General features: G+C 29.7%; 2 protein-coding genes across 4 annotated transcripts in view; one reads left to right on the forward strand and one right to left on the reverse strand.

Moving 5' to 3' along the window:
* The window catches only part of LOC124362818 (dehydrogenase/reductase SDR family member 11-like), a 30,571-nt gene extending 29,459 nt beyond the window's left edge, over nt 1–1,112 (forward strand). For both annotated transcript variants that reach the window (XM_046817649.1, XM_046817650.1), the window contains exon 6: nt 824–1,112. In XM_046817649.1, coding sequence (XP_046673605.1) covers nt 824–844 — 21 coding nt within the window. In that variant the 3' untranslated portion in view covers nt 845–1,112. The remainder of the gene's footprint in view (nt 1–823) is intronic.
* The window catches only part of LOC124362813, a 650,255-nt gene that overhangs the window by 170,591 nt on the left and 455,016 nt on the right, over nt 1–24,648 (reverse strand). The gene's annotated exons all lie outside the window — the stretch shown is intronic.

Consider the following 24,648-nt stretch of genomic DNA (forward strand, 5'->3'; position numbering starts at 1 on the left):
CTTATCTGATTATTTTTGAAATTTATTGGTGTGACATTACTTTTTAATATGTATAATGTAACTCGTATTTGTCGAGTATGTTAACATGTGTTTGGTAGGTAAAGGTGGAATCATCCACAATGTATTATTTGCCCGTTAACTGTAAAATGATTATCATTTAGACCTACCATAGGGATTATAGTGTTGCGCTACAATTCATTATAGGGTACTAAAGCTAATGAAGTGATACAAATAGTATCCTTTTATAACAAAAAAGGGTAGATATAACTCCCATTGGTAGTTTAAGGGTAAAATTAATGAACTTAAGCTAGTGATGCAAACAGGTGAGATACCTTAACTAACATACCGGTAGAAATGGTTGCTATAAATTGAGTGTTATAATATGACAGTTAGGATATCAGTCGTTGGTAATAAAATAGTTATTTACAACTAGTACTTAGACTTTAGATAATTAGTTCATTTATGTTAAAATATTTTTAATGAATTGTATCAATAGTCGTGTTTGCTAACGGTAAATATAGTATTTCCTAAATAGTGTTGTGTAGTTTTAGAATAATAGAAGTTCAGTTAAAGGAAATTAAAAATATAATAAAGATCCGTCGTATTTTACAATAACATAAAGTATTATTACTGTAAAACTTTTAAAGTTACTTACAGAGAATCTTACTTAAATGTAATTATATGGGTGTGGATATATAAATATATGTACTTTATAACCAAATTTGTAAAACAATCTAGAAACCAAAAACCACTAAATACTGTAAAATTGCTGTTTTCTTAGTTAATTTCTTCAAATCTTTTCTAATGCATTTCTTATGTTTAGGTGAATGAAGTGCTTCTTTAACAACGTCAGACTTCTCTGCATTAGGACACAATATAACTAAGCTAATATGTATAGCTAAGTATATTAATTATTAATTTATAATGTGCTCTTTATATAAAGATTTAAGTTTTACCAAATATTTCCAAATCAAATATTGTTGTGTCTCGTGGCTGGAGAGTATATATACAGACCAATAATACTTTGTGATCCGTGTAGAACCGTGTTCCTGAACAAGAACTGCTTGTATAGTGTACCAATATTGTGATCAAATGGCTTTGATGAAGGTTCACAAATAATAAAAATGTTTATATAATAATATAAAACTGAAAAAATCACCACTTCTTAATAGTTAAAACATACTCATTACCTTTCTTTTTCTGTATAGTTCCTTAAACTTAATTTTTATTACAGATTATTATCTGTTAAATGTGGAGTTAAATAGGTTCATTATAAATTCAGTTAAAACAAAAAAATTGCACAAGAAACAAAAAATATAGTTTTTTGGATGAAGTAATTGAGTTTTTCGTTTTTTTTATTGCAGGAGGAAACATTGAATTCTCAGCTTGGAGTATTTTTTATTTCTCTGTAATTTAATAATACAACACAATAATAGTGCTTTTTAGAGTAACGTGGAATTAACTATAACAGTTTAGTAATTAAATTACATTGCTGTAATAATTTTATCTCGGTGAAACATTAGTCTATAATTTACTTTTGGTTTATATACATCCCAGTTTGTAACATCATAGAGTGAAATTAATCAAGCGACATAATAAAAATGAATGTTGATATCACGGAACGGTAAAATATTCATATTATTACACACTTCCATTGGACGTAATAAAATATATACTAAAACGCTTAATAAAATAGTATTAGCTGTAATGCGATTTTTAAATAAAAAAAACACATTAAACTATTTACTGCATACAGGTTGTAATACAATATATTAATGTAGTATTATATAAAATGTAATATTATATATATATATATATATATATACATATATATATATATATATATATATATATATATATATATATATATATATATATATATATATATTAATGTACTATCCAATATCAAACTTTATTATTATAATCATTTTATCAAGAATCACATCCTTATGTTATCTAACACAGGTATATCGAATTAGTATAAATGTTTGTTTTTATGTAAATGATTTAAAGATGCTTGTTAAAAAAACCAAATACTACTACGAATAAAATAATACTTATAATCGACAAGTAATCGTTATTTTCTTGCATATTGAGGTAGCTATTTTATCGTAGCTCATATATCTTATATTGATTGTTAACAATGTGGCTATGTGTAACGTATCTGTTAGTTCCTGAAAACTAAGTAAAATGTCATCCTAATTGCTTCGTAAGGCTGTATTAACTAATTAAGGAAAATTGTATTAGCTTTGTACAGAGCATTGTAAATAAATTAAATACACTAACATGTTGCCTCGTTATTTTCCTTCTAATGTTTTAGAGAAGTAGTACTTATAGTGATGTATGTGAACAACATGGCTCAGCCACCAAGCTAGGTGGTAACATAAAGTCTGTTAGCACAATTCTATTCCTGGAAAACCATATCATCTAGAAGATTCGAATATAGTGCCACTTTTTTAATTTACTTTGGTAATTTTTCGAGCACCCTACGAGGGGTATTAAAAACACAATTGTAGGTCAATTAGTAAAATCGGCTGCGTTTTATATTCATAGTTGAAAGTCCAGGCTAATTGGAATAACTTGTGAGTAATAATAATTTTGTAATTAAGAATATAAAATAATACTTGCTTGCTTGATATTTTTATTTTGATTGCTAAGTGGTATAAAAGCGTGAGCTTTGCACTTGACACATTTTATTTGTTAAACATGTTTATAAGTATACACATACGTATTGAAATAAAAAAAAATAAAATTTGTGGTTACAGTTTCTTTTATTGCGGAATAATTTAAAACTAAAATACAGTCTACAAAAGAATGAATACATGACGCGTTATAATAGAACATTATAGAATGTTATTTATGAAATTGTTGATTCGATAAAAGTAAAATAATTCTTATAAATATATGTTAAGCGCTAGTCTCCGAACGGCTGGACCAATTCGGACTGATTCTTTTTTAAAAATATACGCTGAAGTCTGAGGAAGGTTTTGATAAAGAGAAAAATGGGAAAGTTTAAATAGTAATATTTAAGAATACAGGAACATTAACTGACAGTAAACAGCTTTAAAATTTAAAAAAATACTAAGCAATTACATATTTCTTGATTAGTAATGAAATGCAGATACAAAGACGTAGTTATATATTTTTTTTTAAATTTAGATTGTACCAGTGACGTATAAACGATCTAATGCATTAGAAATACTATTAAATCTCTGTTATAAAACCCACCATAACGGACTAAGCTGTGAGTGTTTGCACATAAGAGAATCAAACCTGGTTTGCTTCCTTGACATTGTGTATGGAATTTTTACTATAGTTAAAGGAAAGCCAATGGATGGTAGCACACTGTGAATCTTGCTTTCACATGGCGACTGTGGTGGCCCTTTCCTCTGGTTCTGGCACCTATACCAGGACCAGAGCAAAGCGACGGACATTGATGTTTTTGGCCAAAGTAGCCTTTTAAAGCTTATGTATGCAGATATTTTCTTGGAACAGAGTCAAAATTTAAAATCACTTTTAACACCAAAACGTCGTAGCCGGAAATAGATGATTTTTAAATATGGATTCCTAAACCCACATATAATAGACTATATTTTCTTGTTCAGTGCAACAACATAAATTCAAGTGTGGTAACGTAAATAAATTAGACCGGGAGTAAATTTAAACAGCCGGAAGTGACACCTTTTGGACACAGTTACTTTGTGGCTATTCTGTTCTAGCTTATTATGTCTATAGGCTTAAAACTGTAAATTCAGATAATACACTTCAAAATGTACACTGAAATCTAGTATCTATTTAAAATATCTAAGGATAAACTGAGTGAGTAGTGTTTGCTTGTTGTATGTGTTAAGGAAATGTAATTTAAGCAAATCCAATTCGTGTATTTAGAGTCTATTGAATTACTTTCTCTTTTTATATGAATGGAATAGACTTGACCAGGGTAATAATAAACAATGAAAATGTAACTAAATTCCTATTTTTTTAAAAAAAAATATTTTTAGTGAAACATTTTGATTGTAAACTTTAAATTGAAATTTGCTTAAGCATGATTGCTTGTTACATATGTTTATATAACAATCAAAAGTCACTGAAGTGTAGACGAATTTAAAGTTAACAACTTATTTCCATAATTAGAACTATATCAGTTGATATCCTGTGATACGTGTTACGCAGATATTAGTATATTAATGTACGACACTTTGAACACATTGCTTGTGTGAAGAACGGTTAGCGGTTTTGTTTACATGGCGGTGGTCTGTTGCAAAAGGATAAAGATGAAAGTAGCTCCTCAGCCCGGTAGCTTACCTGGAATGTGAAAAGCTTTTTAGGGTTTACGAGCACTTTTCCGATATTACTCATTCAACAGATTTACTTGTTTCGAGGAAATTTCTTCCCTTTAAATCCTATAACACGATAATAACCTGGCTCATTTTAAGAAAAATAAGAAAAATAAATCGTAAATCAAACTTATGCAACACAAAGTTTATTATTAGAGTATTGAATATGAGAAAATGGTTGTAGCGTACAGGAAAATTAAAAATGAAGAACCTCATAAAAAATACATGGTTTAAAAATACAACAGCATTTGTTACTGGAGTCTATTGATATATGGGATAGTATTTAATAATGTTTTTTTTTGAAGAATTTAAAATTAACAATTTATATCAGTGATTAATTGGACCATATCCGTTGACATCTGGTCATAAGTAAAAGTAATTATTACTAATATAAATGTGCTTAATTATAGTATACTTCACGACTAGTGGGGAAACTTTTTCGTAGTGAAAATCGTGTTTAAAAGCCGATCACTGGAAAAAGGAATTTTTCCTAAGAATTTTAACACGATTTTTCATGATACTAAATCATAAAGTCAGTGTTATATTTCTTAATATTACTTAATTTATTTCAGCACAATAAAACAATTATAAAGACACTAAAAACCAAAGACTTAAAATAGTTGTTTAGATTTAATGAAACTAACAGCTCATTTTTCGCCATTAGTGAAAATATCATATCCTTGTAGTAGTTATCGTGAAAAGTTAATTATTAATGGCATACAAATATAATAGACAGATTTGGATAAAATGATTCATTTTTATGTAACTCAAAAACATAGACATGAGAATAATAAAAATATAACTCTCCAGGAAACCCTTTTAACATAATTGGAACTTTTAGCAAAAAAAAGGCTTAAAATGTTATGGTTAGTAACTAAATAACAAAATGTAACAATCAGAAACCTGCCAATAAGCTGTTCACTTTACACTTAGTTTAGTACTTTATTATTTCTACAATCACCTGTGTCGACAATTAACGAATTCTGTAATTACACTCCTATTATTTAATACATCTGCGATAGAAATTTGAGTGTACACACTCGAAACTGAAATACTGCAGTACGAAATATCTAAAATGTATTGAATATATTATAACAAGTTAAAAAACAATAAATATTATTTATAATTAATTGTAAATGATTTAAACCAATGTCTGTAAATCTAAGTTGCTCATAGCATATTAATTCATTTCATCATGCTTAGACGGGCGAGTGGATCCTTAAGGTCTAGCAACACAAGTTTTTTCGGGTGTATTACAGAAGTACAATCGTATTGCGGAAAGAATTTACCAAATTAAATTGTTTGGTCTAGGTGGATGAGTGGACTTTTTCTTTCATAGATATAGATTAAACTGCAAGCTTTTTTGTATTGTGGAATGGTAGCAATTGTCCTACGTGTAATGAAATTAATTCTTTACCTCAAAGCAACTTACTTTGTTTTAATATGGGGAAAATACATACAAGAATTATAGATGGTACTCTAAATTCAACTTTATCAGTGTAAATATTCTTTAAATCCTTAAAATACTACGAAAATAAAGCCGAACGTTATAAAATACAATTAAGTTTTTTATAAAGCCATAAAACAATTGATCAAAAAGATTATTTTTAAACACTGTAAATTCTTTAAACAAAAATGTATAAAACCACTTTTTAAATTCGATCTAACCAGCCGATATTAATTTCAGACAGCATAATTTATAAATGGACATTATACAAATGTTTAAGAAGCCTGCATAGAAATGATGTTGCGGAGATGCGTGAATGGGTCATAATCAGATATTTTACTTATAGTACTTGGGATATAATTAATACTTTTAACATAATATATTATTTCTCATATCGCAGAAAAGGTTAATGAAGCGTATTTCCTCTATTTATGAACTTTCGTAATAAAACTTTGTAGCTGCGCAATACATAATTTCTTATATTACTCGTTCACATGGCGATTGTGAGTTTCATTAAAGGTTTTGTTAATATTGGTGCAATAAAGTTTAAGTTTTGAAACAATTAAGATAAGATGCTTAGGAAGTAATACATTTTATACCTGGTGGATTTACACAGTAAAATAAATAAACACAGAAGGTTTTGAAAAATTTGACAAAGTTTTTAAGAGTTTAATATAAAATTGAACAAATATCACTAGATATTTTGGGTCTTAAAACTGTTATTATTTACATAACGTTTTACTATTCATCCATTTTGTAGAAAAACTAAGTTTTGCTGAAAATACCTAACATCCTTGATAAACTGATTTTACGTTTTATCGATTGCCATTAAGACCTTTATCCGTAAAAAAACTCCTCAAGAACGAAGCCTATTTCTGTGTAACGTATATGGCTAATGAGCTTGTGCAAATATATAACTTTATTTTTAATACACAAAATAATTCTGTAGAAATAATATACTGCTGCAATATTACGATAAAGCATGATGTTTTTGGGTGTTAGGAGATATAATGTTGGTGCTGTTTATCGTCGTAATAAACCGGCGGAAAGTTAGATTACACAGCCCCTGCGCGAGTTAGCTGGCCCAACGTGAGTTACCGCTGGTTGTTGGGCTGACAGAATTTAATGAAATTAGTCCAAGCAAGCCGTTGGTCTCAGTTGCCACACTCGCGCACAGGTTTGTTTAACATGAGGGTTGTAAAGGTTTATAGCTAAAAACGTTCTTACCATAAAGTTCTATATAGTTTGAACACTATTATGTTTAATAATTTTTGTTTAAGATTATTCTAATCAAAGTAATAATGTTTTAGAATGTGGAAATATAACAATGCACAATAGAAAATAAGTTAAAAATAATAAATACTTGAACTAATTTCATTTTATTATTAATAAGTTCCTAGTATTGAATCGATAAGAATTTGCAATATTCGCAGTATGTATACGAGCTACAGATTCAAGAAATGGGATGCTTTATTCAGTTAAGACTTAAGGGATTCATATTTTCTAAATTTATTGTTTCATGTTTCAGGGAATTAAATATATTTCAATAATTCTTTCTGAAGGAAATAAACAATCTTTACAAGTAAAACTATGCGACTTCTTTTAGTAATAGTCGACATACGGTACAACTGTATATACTTTCCTTCAACAGTTTTTATTTTGGCTGATACAAAATATCCTAAAATTATGCTTCAAATACCTATCACTCCTCATAGGACAATAACCAATTCTTCTTCTATTCTTCCGAAAAAGACATCTTAAAGAGCAGTAACCACGTTTTACTTCAAAAATTTTTAAATATATATTTTCCAACCAAAATCAATCTCGACACTTATGAGGAGAGCAATTATATAATTATGTATTATGCATTTACTAAAAGTAAATAGAACTCCAGCGACAGATTGCGCACAGTACTCCACTACACTATAGGAACTCGGTTATAGGTTATAAATATATGCAAAAAGCAAATAAATACTGAATTTTCCAAAATAACGTAAATTGCTTGGAGTCAGGCATGTAGGTAAAAGTGCAAGAGAAAAATAACTTTAGTGTTAATAATTAACTATTTTGAAAAAATGACGCATGTAAATAATAAAAATAATTTTTAATCTAATGATCTTTTTAATATTATGAATACTACAGAAGAAAAAACTCAAAGCTACACAACTTGCAATACAATAAATTGAATTTGTGTGGTATAATAAGCTAAATTAAAATTGTTATTCTTTTCTTTACCAATACTTTTCCTCACTCACAGTGAAGATATAATTGGAAACTTATAAAAATATTTAATTTTTGTTGTTTTCAACATACTGTTACGTATTACGTATTGTAATTCAAATTTGTTTTATGTACTATTCGAAAATACCCGTATTAACGTGGAAAAAAGCAATGAAATATTCTTAACTCGACTTGGAAATATTACTGGTACCATATACCTCACTAAAATTACTACTAAAAGTAACCCTGAATGGATAAAACCCAGCTGGGAGGACATTATTCGTTACACTTGGACCACCAGCTTGCAATAATTGTTTCGAAGCAGACATCCAATGATTTTGTTCAAAGTCAACTAATATTAAAGTTAAATTTATATAGCATTGTGATGCAAAAGACTTCCATATAAATATTCAAATCTAAAAAAGGACCTAACGCACTTTCCGTTGCAGTACATTATTAATAACGACACCTCGTCACCGACATAATCTGGAATGACGTCAGGCGACCTGACGACGACGTCTAAATTAAACTCACTCAGATAATTATAACCCGTTCCCTGACTTACCTCTACCTGACCTCGAGTTCTGAGTAATCTAAAAGTGAATTTATAATATTTTTCACTCAATGAATTATCAAGGACAACTACACCAATCGTTTGTACTGCTTATTAGCTGAGTAGCTTCAGTGAGCTTCACTGAAACCGATCACTTGGGGTAGTGGGTAAAAAAATGTGTATCCTGTCCATGCGATATCACTAGAATGACGTGAGTTATAGACAGAAATTTCTGCATTGATATTCATTCCTATACAGGCAACATCGAGTCCGATGACGGTGCTTGTCACTTCCTGCAATTCAGTGAATACTTAAGGTAACTATAATGGCAATGATAAATAGTAAGATGAATAAATTTGTTAACAAACTGAGTACAATCATATGACATGCTAACATTGGATATAGTAACGCATGTATCTTGGAAGTGAACTATGGACTTACATTTTTTCATGCTACGTCAGTGAAGATTGTAATGCGACACGCGGAGTGGCATACACCAATCTTGTTTGGATTTGAAAAGCATTATATGAATTGTAATTAATAATGTCAAAATATCAATGAGGAAAGTGGCAATGTTGGTAAAAAATAATGTTTTAGTGTTAAACATAATAATGCAATTTGGTACCACCTTCAAAAGTGTAGTATTGGCTTTTATTAACTTTCGATTTCAGAAATTAAGATAATTTTTATCTTTTTAGTATATTGGTTTTTGAAATTGGTTATATCTTAATATATGTTATAGATTTATTAAAATATTCAACATAGAACAGCAATAGTCTTTACTTCATATTGAATGCAGAGGAACTTTGCTATTTTATATTATTTATTGGTTTTAGGCTTATCAACCAGAAATTTAGAATATGAAATTTCCAGTATAAACAGTGAAAAGCTCTTTGCTTTTATTTTAACTGCAATGTAGAAATGTGGGTATGATTTCAAAATACGTAACTTACGTCTAATTTCACTTCAAATCATCTCCTAAAGTAATGTTAAAATTAATGGATAATGCTTTGGATAATTTTCAGTACACCCTATTTTTCCTATTAAATCCTAGAAAAATATTGCATTTCACATGGTATATGACATGATGTGGCATAAATTAAGTTGTTTATTTCTTAATAAAACCAAAAATTTAAGCCACAACACATTTCGTGCCAAAAAATTCCTTCCTAAGAGATATTAACGCTATACATTTCTAATTCATTTTTCTCATCGTTGTCCATTGGTAGGATTACTCAAGTACCATAAAATATTATATTTTAATATTTTAAATTTCTGGTATTTTATTATAATAGTTCACATGCAGTATGTTGGTAGTTATCAATGTAATTAAGGATGAAAATTATTTTTTCGAAAAACTATTACTTCTGTTATACTTGTTAATTAAAGAGTCCAGGTTTTAATGTCTACGTCACTTTACATGTGTGTTTTTATATTGTCTTATTGAGAATATTTTCTGAATAAATACAAAAGGCGTAAAAAAATACCTAAGTTATTTTGAAGTTCAAAATTTAATTTAAAAAGTTCATTATTTTTCACCATAAAGTTTAAAAGTGCAGAAAAAGCTTTAAAACACAAATGCAAAAACTATATATAAATATTAATGACCAATACAGCAATACCACAATGTACATATCGAGCTGAATGGTTCATGTACTATCCAAAGTAAACAGTGGCCAGAACACATAAATGGTATGCTCATGTTAAACCACAATGTAATCGTCACCAAGAGAATTCTATTGTGCAGCAGCGATGGTATTACCACCGAGAGGACAACAACTATCCAGCTAACTTCATAATCGGGCACACCACTTCCTAGTCTCTAATACCAGTTTCACTGGTACGATTAAGAGGGAATCGTAATTGGCAGTATGTTAGCGAACACTATCACTTAAGTGGGAGGGATATTGTCTGTATTTTTGTCTCTCTGTCTGTCTGCACGATATCTCGAGAAGAAAATGACCTATAGACTTGGAATTTGGCACGAAGTTTCATTTTATGTAAGTGACATTAAAGTCGATGATGATGCATGCCATTTCATGGAATTTGGCTGTGTATAATAAAAAATGTCTACATTCAAGCTATGAACAATAATGACCGAAACAAGAAAGTTTTATTTTGTTAACAAATGTACATTAATATGAACAAAATACAAGTAAGATCATGAGAATTATAAAAATATTATGGTATAGAACACGTGTAGCTTAAGGAAGTTAGCTATGGACTTAAAATGTTTGCATGCAACATCATGAAAGCCTGTTATGCGACACGTGGGTTGACATAAGCTTGCATTTGCAAAGCTTTCTTTGTGATGCAGTTTGTAATGTCAAAAGATACAATGGACAGTTATTCAGTAATAATGTAGGTAAACAAAGGATATTACAATGTTTAAAACTAATAATTTAAGCAGAAAACTGCTTGTTTGAAAGGATACGTCATTAATATACTATGCGATTAATATATAGCAAATAAAAGGACTATGCACCCCTCCCTTTTCTCCATCTCTGAGGATAATAGCACCTCTATTTGAAATTTAACAGCACATCATAATAAAATCTAGATTTTGCAAGCTCTAACACTCGATGTACAAATTAACAGCATGAAAAGCTGCAACTCTAACGTGGGAAATCTATAGCGAGGTTTATACTGATATAATCCATATTTATTTTAACTTAATTAATCTTATTATTACGTACTCAGAGATTGAGCACTCAAATTTATTCCTAGGCGTAGCGCGTTTCACTCGGTCATGGCATTGTCAAAATGTTATCAGATTAAAATAAGTAAAAAGTATTTGAGTATAATACCAGCAATCCCAGAATGAGATAGAAATAAAAATCCTAATTAATGACAACCTTGATGCCCTACAGTATATTTCATTTTTTTCAATATAATGCTTAAAATACTAATTTAATTTAATAATTAAAAGTATACTTGATTAGTTAATGGATAACGCATTTACGCTTACACTTTACTTTTGTGCGGTATATTTACCTACAAATTCATCAGTGGATCGAAACTCATGATAAATAATTTAAAGCTTATGTATAAATAATAATACATTGTAGTGCTATGGCTAATGGAGACTAATTGCATAATTGTGTTTAATGACCGTTTGTGTAACTTTGATCTTGAATTCACATATTGGTCCTAGAGCTCCAGAGTACGTCCTTGTAATAATATTTATCTTCTATTCCCTTCAATTTTATTATTTATGGAAGCATAAAACATAAAAAGGAACTTAATTACAGTTGTCATATTGATTTAAAATGTCATTCACCAAAATATAACGTTTGGAACTAGAAGCTGAGGTAGAATAATCCTTTAAAATATTTAAACAATGTTTAGTTTGATTTAATAGAAAATAGTTTGTAGATTGCAAAAACTAAATATTTAAAAGTTAGTTTAAATTAATCATGGGTATGCTTAAAATTATTTTGGTTACAATAATTACTACTTATTGGCGTGTTAATAGGTAAGAGGGTATTTCAAGGCTTGAATCAAGTAGAAACTATATAAAGAAGGGTTTATATATTTGATTTTTTGTAGCTTGGAGTAATTACGAGCAAGTAAGGTTTGATAGGCCTTAAAAACGTTTTTAGATTTAAAACCCTTTTCAGTTGTTTAAAACAACCTTAATAGTAATTATATTAGTTTTTATTCCACTGTAAATAACATTAATTGTCAATAACAAATTGGTCTTATTGTATTTTTAATATTTAATAATTATAATTTAATTTGAAATTATTAGTTATAATAGTTTTTGAACACAAAACCTTATTTATAATACCATCAATAATATTGAATACCTAAAAATGAAATGTCTTTCCTATTTTCCTAGCACATTTTAAGAAGCAGTACATTTTACTACTAGTCTGGAAAGTGGCCTATTCCGATGCGAGATTGTATTTGCGCAGGAGCATAAGCTGAACTTGAAAAAATATCGAGCCCCGCAGTAGAACTTTTGAGACAAGTATTAAAACGCTGTTAGAAAGCACAAGAATTAAAAAAGAATATCCACAATTTCTTAGCCTAGTAGTTATTGTTCCAAAAGGAAAAGTAACACTATTTTATAATTCATTTTGATTTTAAAATCAGCTGCTTAAATACAGAACTGTCAAAACAAATTATGGAATCACACTAATTTGTTAACACATTTAAATGTATGATATACCGGAAAACACTGCATAACGCATTTGATAGGACAGAAAACCTACTTTTTAAGTAAATATGTAATATACTCGTATATGAGAATACACAGTAAGACGTAGAATTAATTGCAAGTATTAGAACAAACCAAATACATGATTCTAATTTAATAAGTTTTACTAGTAAATTTGTCTGTAAATTCAACAGTTGTTTAAAATCCACTTTTGGAATTGGTTTTAGATTGTTTAGATAGGTTTTTTAGTAGGTTTTAAAGTCTTGTTTAAAAATTAGGAAATTATAGATTTCAGTTACTATTGCGTTTTTTAAGTGGTACAATTGGTTATCAACGATAAAGAGCTCAAATATTTACTGCTGAGGAAGCTACCGTACTTGAAGAACGCACCTAATAATTGCCTGCTAAGCAAAGTTTTTTGAACTATGGACATTTATGGTGCATGTCGAAAGGATGATCAGCTACATTTGGATTTCTATTTAGTTGAAGATGATGGCGATTTCTTTCTCGTTTTTCTTAATGATGGTAAAACACATAAAAAGTGAAGTTTCACCATTAGCGATGGTGAATGTCCAAGTATTAGTCATTGCGCCCTCAACAGTGTGTCTCAAAATGTTTTAAATTAACTACAGGAAAGGAAAATGTGGAGTACAAAAAGCTGGTAACTATCCAATCTATCAAAACCTGAGCACTAAACAGTGTGAGCCCTTCAGAAGAACTTCGGCTACTATATTGATTGAAGGAGGCGGGGATCTACTTGCCTTGAAAAGACATGGAGATTGAAAATCCTCTGCGATAGCAGAGGGATGTTTAGAGATTCGACTCCAAGAAAAGTACAACTGGCAAGAAAACCGTTCTCAATGTTTATTTTAAAAACTTCGGCTAATAATAAAGAAAAAAATGGAACACCAAGATATTGAATGTAGCGCAAGTGATCTTTTCAATATATAATATTTTAGCCAGCTCGAATACGGACAGAAATAGACTAATAAGAAACCTAAATTAAAAAAAAACAAAAACAATACCAGTATCACCAATAATTCGACTGTTCAATTAGAAGCGTTTGAAAAGAAATTAAAAGAAGCAATAAATGTAACAAAGAAGAACTGTACTATAAATCTAAATGTTTAATATTAAAAATTTGGATTTTGTTAGTTCAACCTATTTAAACTTTTTACTATGTATATTATGTCTGTAATAAAAATAAAATTTGATAATTTAATGTTCATATCAAACCAATATTGAATGCCTTTTTTCTTATTATTTTACAAAACAATCACTAATGGAATCACTTCCTACCCGGCCATTGGTGGTGGTTCGGAAGTCACCTTTAAGCCGTTGGTCCCCAGGTTAAGTGTTAGAGAGGGCTTCTTAGCCCTAACTTCGCCTGGTAAAATAAGACATTCTTTACTTTTTTACTTCTTTACTAATGCTGCTGTTGGCCAAACCAGGAATCCAAATATTTATTTATACAGACGAATGTACGTTTGCATTAGGAAAGATTTGTTTCATTAACATGGGAAAAGTAATGTTGGGAGAGTGAATAACAGTTGACTTAGCTACATTAATAAAATGTTTGCAATTACTTTCCAGTGCTCACTTGGTTCCATGTTCTATTTATAATGGTAATTTATATGGTAGTCAGTTTAATCTGTCACCGGTTCTAAAACGTGTGTTCCCTCTTGTGTGGCACTTGGTACCTTAAGCTGAAATATGACATGATCATTAACAATCATGACTTCAGTCATCTCACGATCGGTAATGCGTAATCATCATTTGGGTTAAAAAATATCTGAAATCTTCACCGGGTTAGCTAATAGAAATTAGAGAAACAAATATTTGATAATAATTGTTTAAAAGATCTTTATCACTGTAAACCATTACACTTCCTCAGAACAGACCAGATAGAACAACAGATCAAACAAATCGTTTCAAGCGTCAACTTGCAAGTCAAAAGCAAGTCTCATACCATAGTTCCGGTCATTAATAATACTTAGTCCTTAAGTACATAAGATATGAGTACAAAATACTTATGATTGCTGTATAGTAATGATTATTGGGAGAAATGCTCGTAGCACGAGCGGATAGTCTATTATGTATAGATAGATATCGCTCATACATCCTAAAAGCAGTTATGGACATAGGGATTACTCCAAGCTCTGCAGCTTACCCTGTCACAACTACTTAGTCGGTTAATTTCATGTAGCCGGTTTCTTGTTTGGCATAGTTAACATATTAACATATGAACATACCAACAAACATCGGACATGAATACACAAGCCATATTTAGTTTTTCTAATATTTCAATTACGAACTGTAAGAATTAAGTTTTTAGTTTAGGCTATTAATGGGTTTGCATGTAAAAAGTATAGAATTAAAAATAATTTGTAATGAAAATCACCACGTGCTTGACAAATTAAAGGTCTAAATAAGTGTTAAATTATCGAACACTAACCAAATGGATCTTGAACAAAATACCAAATAAGGAAATTATTACTCGACAAGTTTCCGCAATGGCCAGAAATCGAAATTAGGATACTTTTTAAGGATTTTTTGCGCAAATAATATTTTGAATAACCTAACATTATACGCTCTTACGGGAATAAGGTCAAAACCGACTTGCAACTTTTTGGTATCATTACCTCCCAAGGGATGAAACCCGTGATCTTTCGGCTAGATACCCATGTTCTCACACCTACGCTATGGTGCAGGTGAGATGTTGATTGGACTTTTGCTGACGGACCTTTGAAATGTACGAGAGTAGTAATGTACATTTTTGAGTTGATTACCGGTTGCAAGCATGGATTATTCTTATCCATGTTAAGGTATACGAAAAACACCTGTTGGAGTTGATGACATACCAAGAAGAGATATATTATATAGGTTGTATTGACAAGATGTGGTCTTTTTAAAGCCATAACTGACACAAGAGACATTTACGGACATCGTGCTAAGTAAGAACATAATTATTTATGATGTCCATATTGAAAGTCATGAGTTTAAACCTAGTGCTATAAAATAAAAGCGGAAGAAGAAGTATACATAACTAATATAGCTAAAACTGATAGTAGAATAATTTGCCGATTCATAACAAATTAGAAGTGAAACCATTATAATCTTGCAGGACCGATACAGTGAGACGATGATTAGAGTGTTTGTAGTTATCAATGTTCTCATAAATGTTGGAAACATCCTAATATTTATGTGAGAGTGTACAGGGTCAGGTATCAGGGACATATAACAAACGGAATATATTTAGAGGATAACTACATTTTGTACTAGTCTTCAGGATGATTGCAAATATCTCGTAATCTATGTGACAGCCCTGACTGATTGGTATATCAGGTCTAATAGAGGAAGCCTGATTATTTTGGTTAAGGAGACTTCGTTGTAATGATCATAGTTGTCCTCCGAATGGCTGCAAACAACGCAGTAAGTTAAATACGTTGTGGTGGTCATTATACTCTGTAATAATCGTCATTGCTGATCTCACAATTATTTAAAACATCCAGAAACCAGTGTGGCGCAAAACAGCAAAATTGGAATGCTTAGATACATGAAAAACTTTTATGATGAACAAATCTGTTCTCAGAAGATTGGAAACATCTCATAATCAGTGCGAGTGTCCACGATGACTAATCATACAGAATATTTGGAAACATCTTATTATCAGTGTAGAGAGTGATGGCCCAATGACAGGTTATATAGGGCTGATGTAGTAAGGTAGAATACGTTGGTCGTTTTAAATCCGCTGTAATAATCATCCCTGTTCTCAGAACGATTAAAATCGTAATCTATGCACGATTTTGCAGCTAGAGGTCTATCAAGTATATCCAATAACGTAGTATTAAACGTAAATATTTAATGCAAACCATTTAACTTCTTCTGTGGCGCAGTGGTTGGATTAGGCGCTTTAACCGTAAGGTCCCAGTTTTAATAGAGAGGCAAAGCAAAATTTTTTAATTTAATTTTTAACCATTCTACCTTATAAATGTTCAACGTTCTCAATTAAAATAACATTGGCATTTAAAGAAACCTCTAAACAAAATAGTCAGTTTTTAATTTTCTTACACTGTAAAATCTCATGTAGAAAATTGAGGTTCAAAATCCGCGTTAGTGACTACAACATGTGCTCGAGAATCGAGTGCGTCATTTTGTTAATTACTCAAATTGTTAGGGAAATAAAGTAAAAATTATAACTTTATATAAATAGACGTTTCGTATCGTGGTTATATCATCAATAATGGTGAATAAGTTTGAAAAGCTTACATAAAGCAGACCACTTACATAAAAAACATAGTTTATTGTAACGGTTGTACATATTCTAATTTTATAGTAACATAAAAACTTCTATCATTCAAAAATTATTTGTTCAACGTATCTGTGGAAAATAAATGTAATAAATTAAGTCTTGTACATAAGATAAGTTACATGGTTATAAGTTAATTTAGCATTCACAAATAAGTAAATATTTATTTTAATTAGTATTTAAAATACGTAACATAACATTGTAAAAGATAAAATGTAGCTATAAGAGAAATGTCAAATTTTACACCAAACATAATGCTTCGTGTTAGGGGAGAAATGTGGAAGTCACTAAAAACTTCAAGAGATCCAGTACCATTATATCAGAGGCTACAGCTGCGGCGAGGCGCCTTGCATTATGCACAGGATACTGTGTGTTTACTACATTACCCTAGCTTTAGTGTCCGTGCCTGTCGTTCCTTTGAGTCAAAGGACTAATTCCTATTTTGCTATTAATTATAATAAAACTATGTGATAACTGACCCACAAATCACAAAGAAGATGAAACTTGTTACAACAGTTATTCTTTTAAGTTTATTAGCCCAATTGGTACGCCAGTTAAAATTTTTAAAACTCACAACTCCGTTATTTATCAACCAAGAGAAAAAACTGGAAGTCTTCAGGAATGATTATAACATTTCCTAAACATTTTTTGTGTAGATTTTGTTGTATCTGAAATAGTTTTTGAGCTATTGAGTACAAGTGCATACTATGAGAATAAATAATTTTGTGCTACCAAACAAATCTACCTAAATCTTTCGACTGATTCGGAAAGACTAGTTTATTTAACTTATCATATTCTGTGTTCAATGGAATTTTAGTACGCACATTAGTATCCCACATTGTTACGTATTCGTGGACTGTCCAACACAGGTAGGAAACAGTACGAGTTTTTATTAAGTCCAGCGTGATAAAGTACTTCTTACTTGAAACACTCAATGTACTGAAGTGGATCGACAAATTGTCTGTTCAACTAAATTACCTTGTTGAAGAGCCAACTCTCTTTATACACTCCCCCAGTTCAAAATTGCTTTGCATTCTTTCCACGTCCCAACAAATAAATTAAGTTATACTTTTATTTAACGATTTTGTATGTGAATAAAAGAGACGACATTGTCATTTTCAGCAGCAATAATGTAAATATCTAATCAATATTATTAATATTTATTTTTACAAGATTTTAAATAGTTTTATTAATTAAATCACTACTTAAATTACACATCATGTGGTATTATTTAGAAATAAAACTTGTTATTGACATTATAAGGGGCCTTATAGCTTGAAAACCGACAGTAAAGAAATGAAGTAGTGTGTGTGTTCTTCCCTAAGAACAATGTTAAACCTTATGCACTTTTACACTCCCACTTTTTTATCCTTATGGCAGTTGTCTCATTTTAAACGTATGGTAAATACACAAACAAAGTTTTTTTATTCTTCTTATTAAAGTGTATAATTTTTGAGTATTTGAATGTATAAATATAAAAATGTTGGATATTTTTCAAAATAACGAATAAACACTAAAAAGTTTACAAGTTTAAAATGTATATATATATATATCTAGCTATTTATACATATCTAACTATATGGAGATCCAGAAAAATAGAAAAGCAGAAAGAAGATTTATTCATATTCTGTCACCACTACCAAGACTCATTGAGTTTTTATGCCTAAATGTCATTTGATAGTCAAACCATAAAGGAATTTTCGCCTCAGTCCCTACTTATCTACAATCATATGTCCAACTAGTGCTTCTGCAGTGCGTCTGTGCTGTGTAGTGGTATTTTGTTAGCGCTTATTCTGTCAGTATCAAGTATACTTTTATTTTTTCGATGTATAACTTTCTAATTATGCTTTGTCGATAATGAGTTTGAGACAAAGAGAAACGATGTAAATAGATTATAGTTTGTAGAATATAGTATGAAGGCTGGTACATTATCCTCTAAAATAAATAATCAAAGAATACATTTTCTTTTACTTGGGTTTTATGCTTTAAATTCTTAAAAGCTAAAGTATTTGGCTGAATAGCCAATGTCCTATTAGTGGCGATTATTCATCACTTATTCAGACTAGAGTTCGAAATGTCATATATTTAGTGGCTTAGTTATTTTCTAAAATTTGTGCTGAATTGTAGAGAAAATAATAGATCACTGTGTAATATTCGGATTGAAAACTACAAGCTAAAATAATATAAAAAATGTGTTTCACAACAAGACATTCAGTTTGTTGCATCCTACGAAAAATAATGAACTACAAGAGTGAAAGTTTTGTAAAAATAGAAATGTTCTTATCCCCCTATTTTTGTTCAATTACACATAAATCGTATGATTGAAAAAAATTGACCTACGCGAACGCTAATGTGGTCACAATGGAGAACGAAGGATCTTAAAGAGGACCAAAGATAGGAGGATTTCCTTATTATCTATATATACTCACATATAATTATATTTGTGGAATAATATTTTACAACTCAAAATTAATGTTAAGAATCAAAATGTGTGGAGATTACTTCTTTGATGTAAGGTAGGAAATATATGTTTAGGATATTAATTTAGTATGATTAAGAACAGAATAATTTTTAATAATTTAAATTTTTAATTTTAATAATTTTTAAAAATTCTTAAAATAATTAGTACTAGTAAGTTAGTAATAGTATTCTAGTTTATCATAGTGTACGATTTGTGTATTGAATTCGTCTGGTCTTATGTCCATATACATGTATATATTTGCTACTTTGTAACGTTCATAACCAGTTACAATATAATCATTGTTGTAACTGGCAAATATTACTACCTCAGCTAAAAAAGAATTAAATAAATCTATTTATACTGTGTATCTTGAAGAGGGTAAAAGTGAGATTTTATCCCAACGAAAGTCTGAGATCTTAATCACAGCGCCGGTGGGCTCTCGGTCTGCGTACTTGTAATTAAAAACCAAATGCCCCTCTTATACATTGTCTCAAACGAAGCATTGTCCAGGTTTAACAAGCCAGACTAGCCCTAAGATATACTTTTGTGTATATGTATTGCAGAAAATAATTACAAAACATATACAAGTGTTATAATTTTAGCCAACATCCTGTCTTTAATATAATGCAGAAATTATGAATATTTCTTAATTAAACGCTGAGAAGAAAATGATCATAAATTCGTAAGGAATGGTAGTTTTTAAATATCCTCATTTTGACAATACATTATGTTTGGTATCATCAATCTCTGCAGTAGTGTCATCAACTTCCACAGGGGTGTCATCAGACATCTTTACCTTGATAATGAGGTGTCTGAAGCGTAACAATAATACAGATTGTTAAAAAAATCTTCTACATGTAACATTTTAATAAAATTTCTATCCATTAAATTGTTTGTTCCATATGTTAAAGAAACTCGTGGTCTTGAAAACAGTGAAATACACCTTAGCTCAAATTAGTTTTAATAAAACAACAATAATTTAAATTTTGTTATAAAATGCATTCACTCAGCTCTAAAATAGTGTAAGAACCAAATGCAAAACTAGGAAATCATAATAATACTTGTGCTGGTCTTAGCGATCTGTCCATACTTCCACATATGAGCAAATAAAGTCAATGGATAATGGTTTGTTTCATTGTATAACTTTTGATATTTTTAATCAAAATGAAAATTTTTATTCAACTGTAAAATGATACATGAATAATGTTAATGCCAATTACGTGAATAAAACCTAAATTAAATTACAAGAATTGCCTATTATAAAACATACTTTTTACTTGCAATAAAAAAATGAATAATACCTGATTTACGAAATTTAAAATGGATTAATACATAACTGTGTCAGCTGATAGTAAATCAATATAATAAAGCAGCAGATATATCAAGTACTTTTAACAATCCGTGAGTTGTGGCAACTTCTGAACGGAAATAAATCAATGTTGATGGAACTAATATAATACATGATTTCATTGATTACTTGGAAAACATCAAGCAATACAATGACATGTTAAACATTAACAATATAAGGTGATTTCATTTCTGTTTTAAATTTAAACAGATTGATGAAAATATAACGTAGATATAGATTAATGATAATATTTTACACTGTACATAATGCTCAGAATATCGATGTAAAGTTTGAGCGTCACTAAAAACATGAAGAGATCCAGTAACCTTATATCAAAAGAAACAGCTGTGGTGTGTTGGCCTGAATTATGCACTAGTTATTGTGTGTTTGAACATACTTGTCTTCGTTAAGTATTACTATATATTGCTGTGAGGACGAATATTTATTACTATTGCATATATTTATATACAAAAGGTTTTTCCAACTACCACAAATTAATGGACCAAACAATAAAGTTTGCAATAAAGTATGGGCCATTAATAAAGTCTTATAATTTTATGAACGAACGAGTAATAGAAATATTAAGCTAAACATTTTAAAATAAATAAATACTTTGTAAATCTAATACTACTAGAAGTATACGATTATTAACTTGTATAATATGAATTGGTTATATTTAGAGTTAGGATCTTCTTTATCATAGTCGAAATATTCGTATTGACCTCATCAAGTTCCTGGCAGTTGAAAGGCAGATTGGAAAGCTATAATACTGTAAACCAATTGTGCAGAGGCTGATAGATTGTCCCAGTATGATTACCTGGCTGGGCTTATAGATCATTAACGTCCTATCTCACTGCCTAGCATCGGTAAATAGAGTTTACAATGCAAAACTTCAGTGATATTCTTATTAAACATGCTTTTCCCTTACTATCTGCTGCAAAACGTCTGGTTTTCATGAGCCGTGCAATAATGTATAACGAGTTAATTCATCGATATGATTGGTCGCATTACTAGATTTATCAATGGAATCTCTGTTTGAATTCAACCATCATCGTGCATAAACCACTAACGTTCATACAATCATGTACAGGTACAAACCTAATTTGTTTACACATCTCTATATAAAAGAATGTGTTCACAATTCGAAGTAGCACCTTTCTAAGTAAGTAAGAAGTAAATAACTTTCTTTACAAAAGTATATAATGCTCAAGAATAAGATTAACGTAGGATTAAAGAGCACATCAATATTTTTAAGTCAATATATGGGTAAGTATTAATATTTGATAGCAGAAACTAATTTTTTCCAGAAATGCTATGATAAAATGATAATGATTTTGTAAAAACATAAACCACACATTACTAGATGACAGCAATGGCTGTCTCTATGATGATAAATAAATAAAACTCTATTAATTCGATAATGATACAAAACTTTATAGTTTTATTTGCCTCTGTTTCTTAGACTTGCAATCAATAATAATATATGAACAATTAAAAATGTGAATTGAATTTGTAGATAAACTGTACGAGTATATATCTAGGAAAATATTTCCTTCATGTGATGATAATTATTGAATTTAAGTTTAAATATTATAAGATTTGTACAATACATAAATTATCTCATCCAGTTTCTACGCCTAATAATAGTTTTATTTAAAAATACCAAAACATTTACCATGTAAAATTTATAACAAATGAACAATCTTACTGCAAAGTTGTCGAAAATAAGTTGGTGATTACTGTAATATACTGTAAGCAATGTACTACCAAGTTGATTAACGAATATTTTGCTACAGTTATCGTTTCAACAAGCCGCGTTATATAGCACAGATAAACAGCGAGTTTCAGAACTCTTGACGCTATACAGGTAAGTTATAAAACGCAAATACCTATCTTAGTTTCCTACATCTTAAGGTGCGTGCAACCTCAAAATATAAGGGCCAAGGTCATAGTAAATAATATTATTATCTGCAATGTAAACGCGTACTTTTTTTTACAAGTTTAAAAAATTTAAAAAGTAATTAATTCCTTTAATGTGCGTGAAATTGAACAAATGTCTTATTAATAATGTTAAAAGGAATAAAAACATCATAAACAGTACACAACTGAAAGAAATGATATACGCCATTAAAAAACTAGTATTATTTTATATCTATGAAATTAATAATTTTGTAGACATATATTCAATATATATTAATATAACGCTTTGTTTCAATCATTGTACTGTGGTGAGAAACTGATCTAAAACAACTAAATTTGGCATTTATTGCACAGCATAGCAACTGCCTCATACGTTTTTAATTTGGAATTGAAAGTGTCATGTGCAACATTGTTTTAGCTTTAAAAGTCTATAAATTTCAAAATGTTGTTAGTTTTTACTTACTATAAAGATCGTTTTGTAAACTGTAAGATGTCAAAGTAAGGAAAGGCTACGGCCATATTAAACAGTAACATGAAATACGAAACGTTTATATTGAGAAGAGGATGTTATCTTGTTTTGCACTTACCCTTAGTCTATTTTGTGTATTGGCATAGAGTTTCTGTACTGCTATCTGGCTACGTATTTCTATTCTGTCTATGTCGCCTTTTGCAAAGTTTGTATTACGCCTTATACTGCGCAGATTTGCAAGTTTGTTTATTTTATTTACTTCTCGAAAAAAATATGAACGGTTGAATGTGAGTCTGCATTTTGACGATAGGCAACGGATCGTCAAAACGGATCGATTGTTTTATAGTTATAGTAGACTATAACTATAAAAAGTTTCATGATCCTCTAATTAATCTAAAAAGTATTTGTACATTAAAAACACTTTTTTGTTCAAGTACCTAAAAAATTCATTGACATTCCTTATTTATACTAGCATCTCAGAATAAATATTTAAGAATAAACTAGTAATAACATTTTGTATCAATTTCTAGCTACGTGTATGATAATAAAGTGTGGAAGTCAATAAAAACCTCGAGAGAAACGGCAACATTATATCAGAAGCTGCAGATGTGGCGTGGGGCTTGAATTATGCACTAGCTACTGAGTTTTTAAATATAGGGGTCGCTCTCACTTTAGGATTAGTGTATGGCACTTTGAGACCAAATATTTTTTCCCACCTTTGGCTTAATATTAAATGACATTTATATATTCTATTCAGTAAACTGGAAAGATGGTACAACTGATGGATACTTAAAAAACAAAATATAACTGAAAATGGTTTTAATAGACGGTGTAAAATTAAATATAGGAATACTCTTGGGTTTATACATTTCAAGTTTTAATATATCCTATTTATTTTTATTAACAATGCTTTAAAGTATCATCAACTTATTTTCGTTAACTTTGCAGTAAGATTATTATTATTTAATAAATTACACATGGAAATGTTTACTGTGGGCACCGATTAAACGTTTTTTGGCATTTTAAAATTAAAATATTATTAGGGGTAGAGACTGGATGACATAATTTATGTATTTTACAAATCTTATAATATTTAAAGTTACATACAATAATTACCATCATAGGAAGGAAATATTTCCTTAGATCTATACAGTTTGTCTATAAAGTCTGCCGTTTAAACTTTCTACACTTTTGAAACAGATACAAAATTGGAGATATACATAAATGAACTGGAATACCATTAACATTTTGTTACAAACATGTTTTTGTAACTGGAATGGTTTTAGAGATATTAAATATTGTAAATCACATGAGAATACATTACTAATATTTAAGTTGTCTTTAAATCAACCTAAGTCTATCGATTTAGGCGAAAGTACTATTTAATCCTATCTACTGAGAAAATCTTAATATTGTTCTTCT

The sequence above is a fragment of the Homalodisca vitripennis genome, chromosome 5 (assembly GCF_021130785.1).
Source record: "Homalodisca vitripennis isolate AUS2020 chromosome 5, UT_GWSS_2.1, whole genome shotgun sequence".
NCBI classification, from domain to species: domain Eukaryota; kingdom Metazoa; phylum Arthropoda; class Insecta; order Hemiptera; family Cicadellidae; genus Homalodisca; species Homalodisca vitripennis.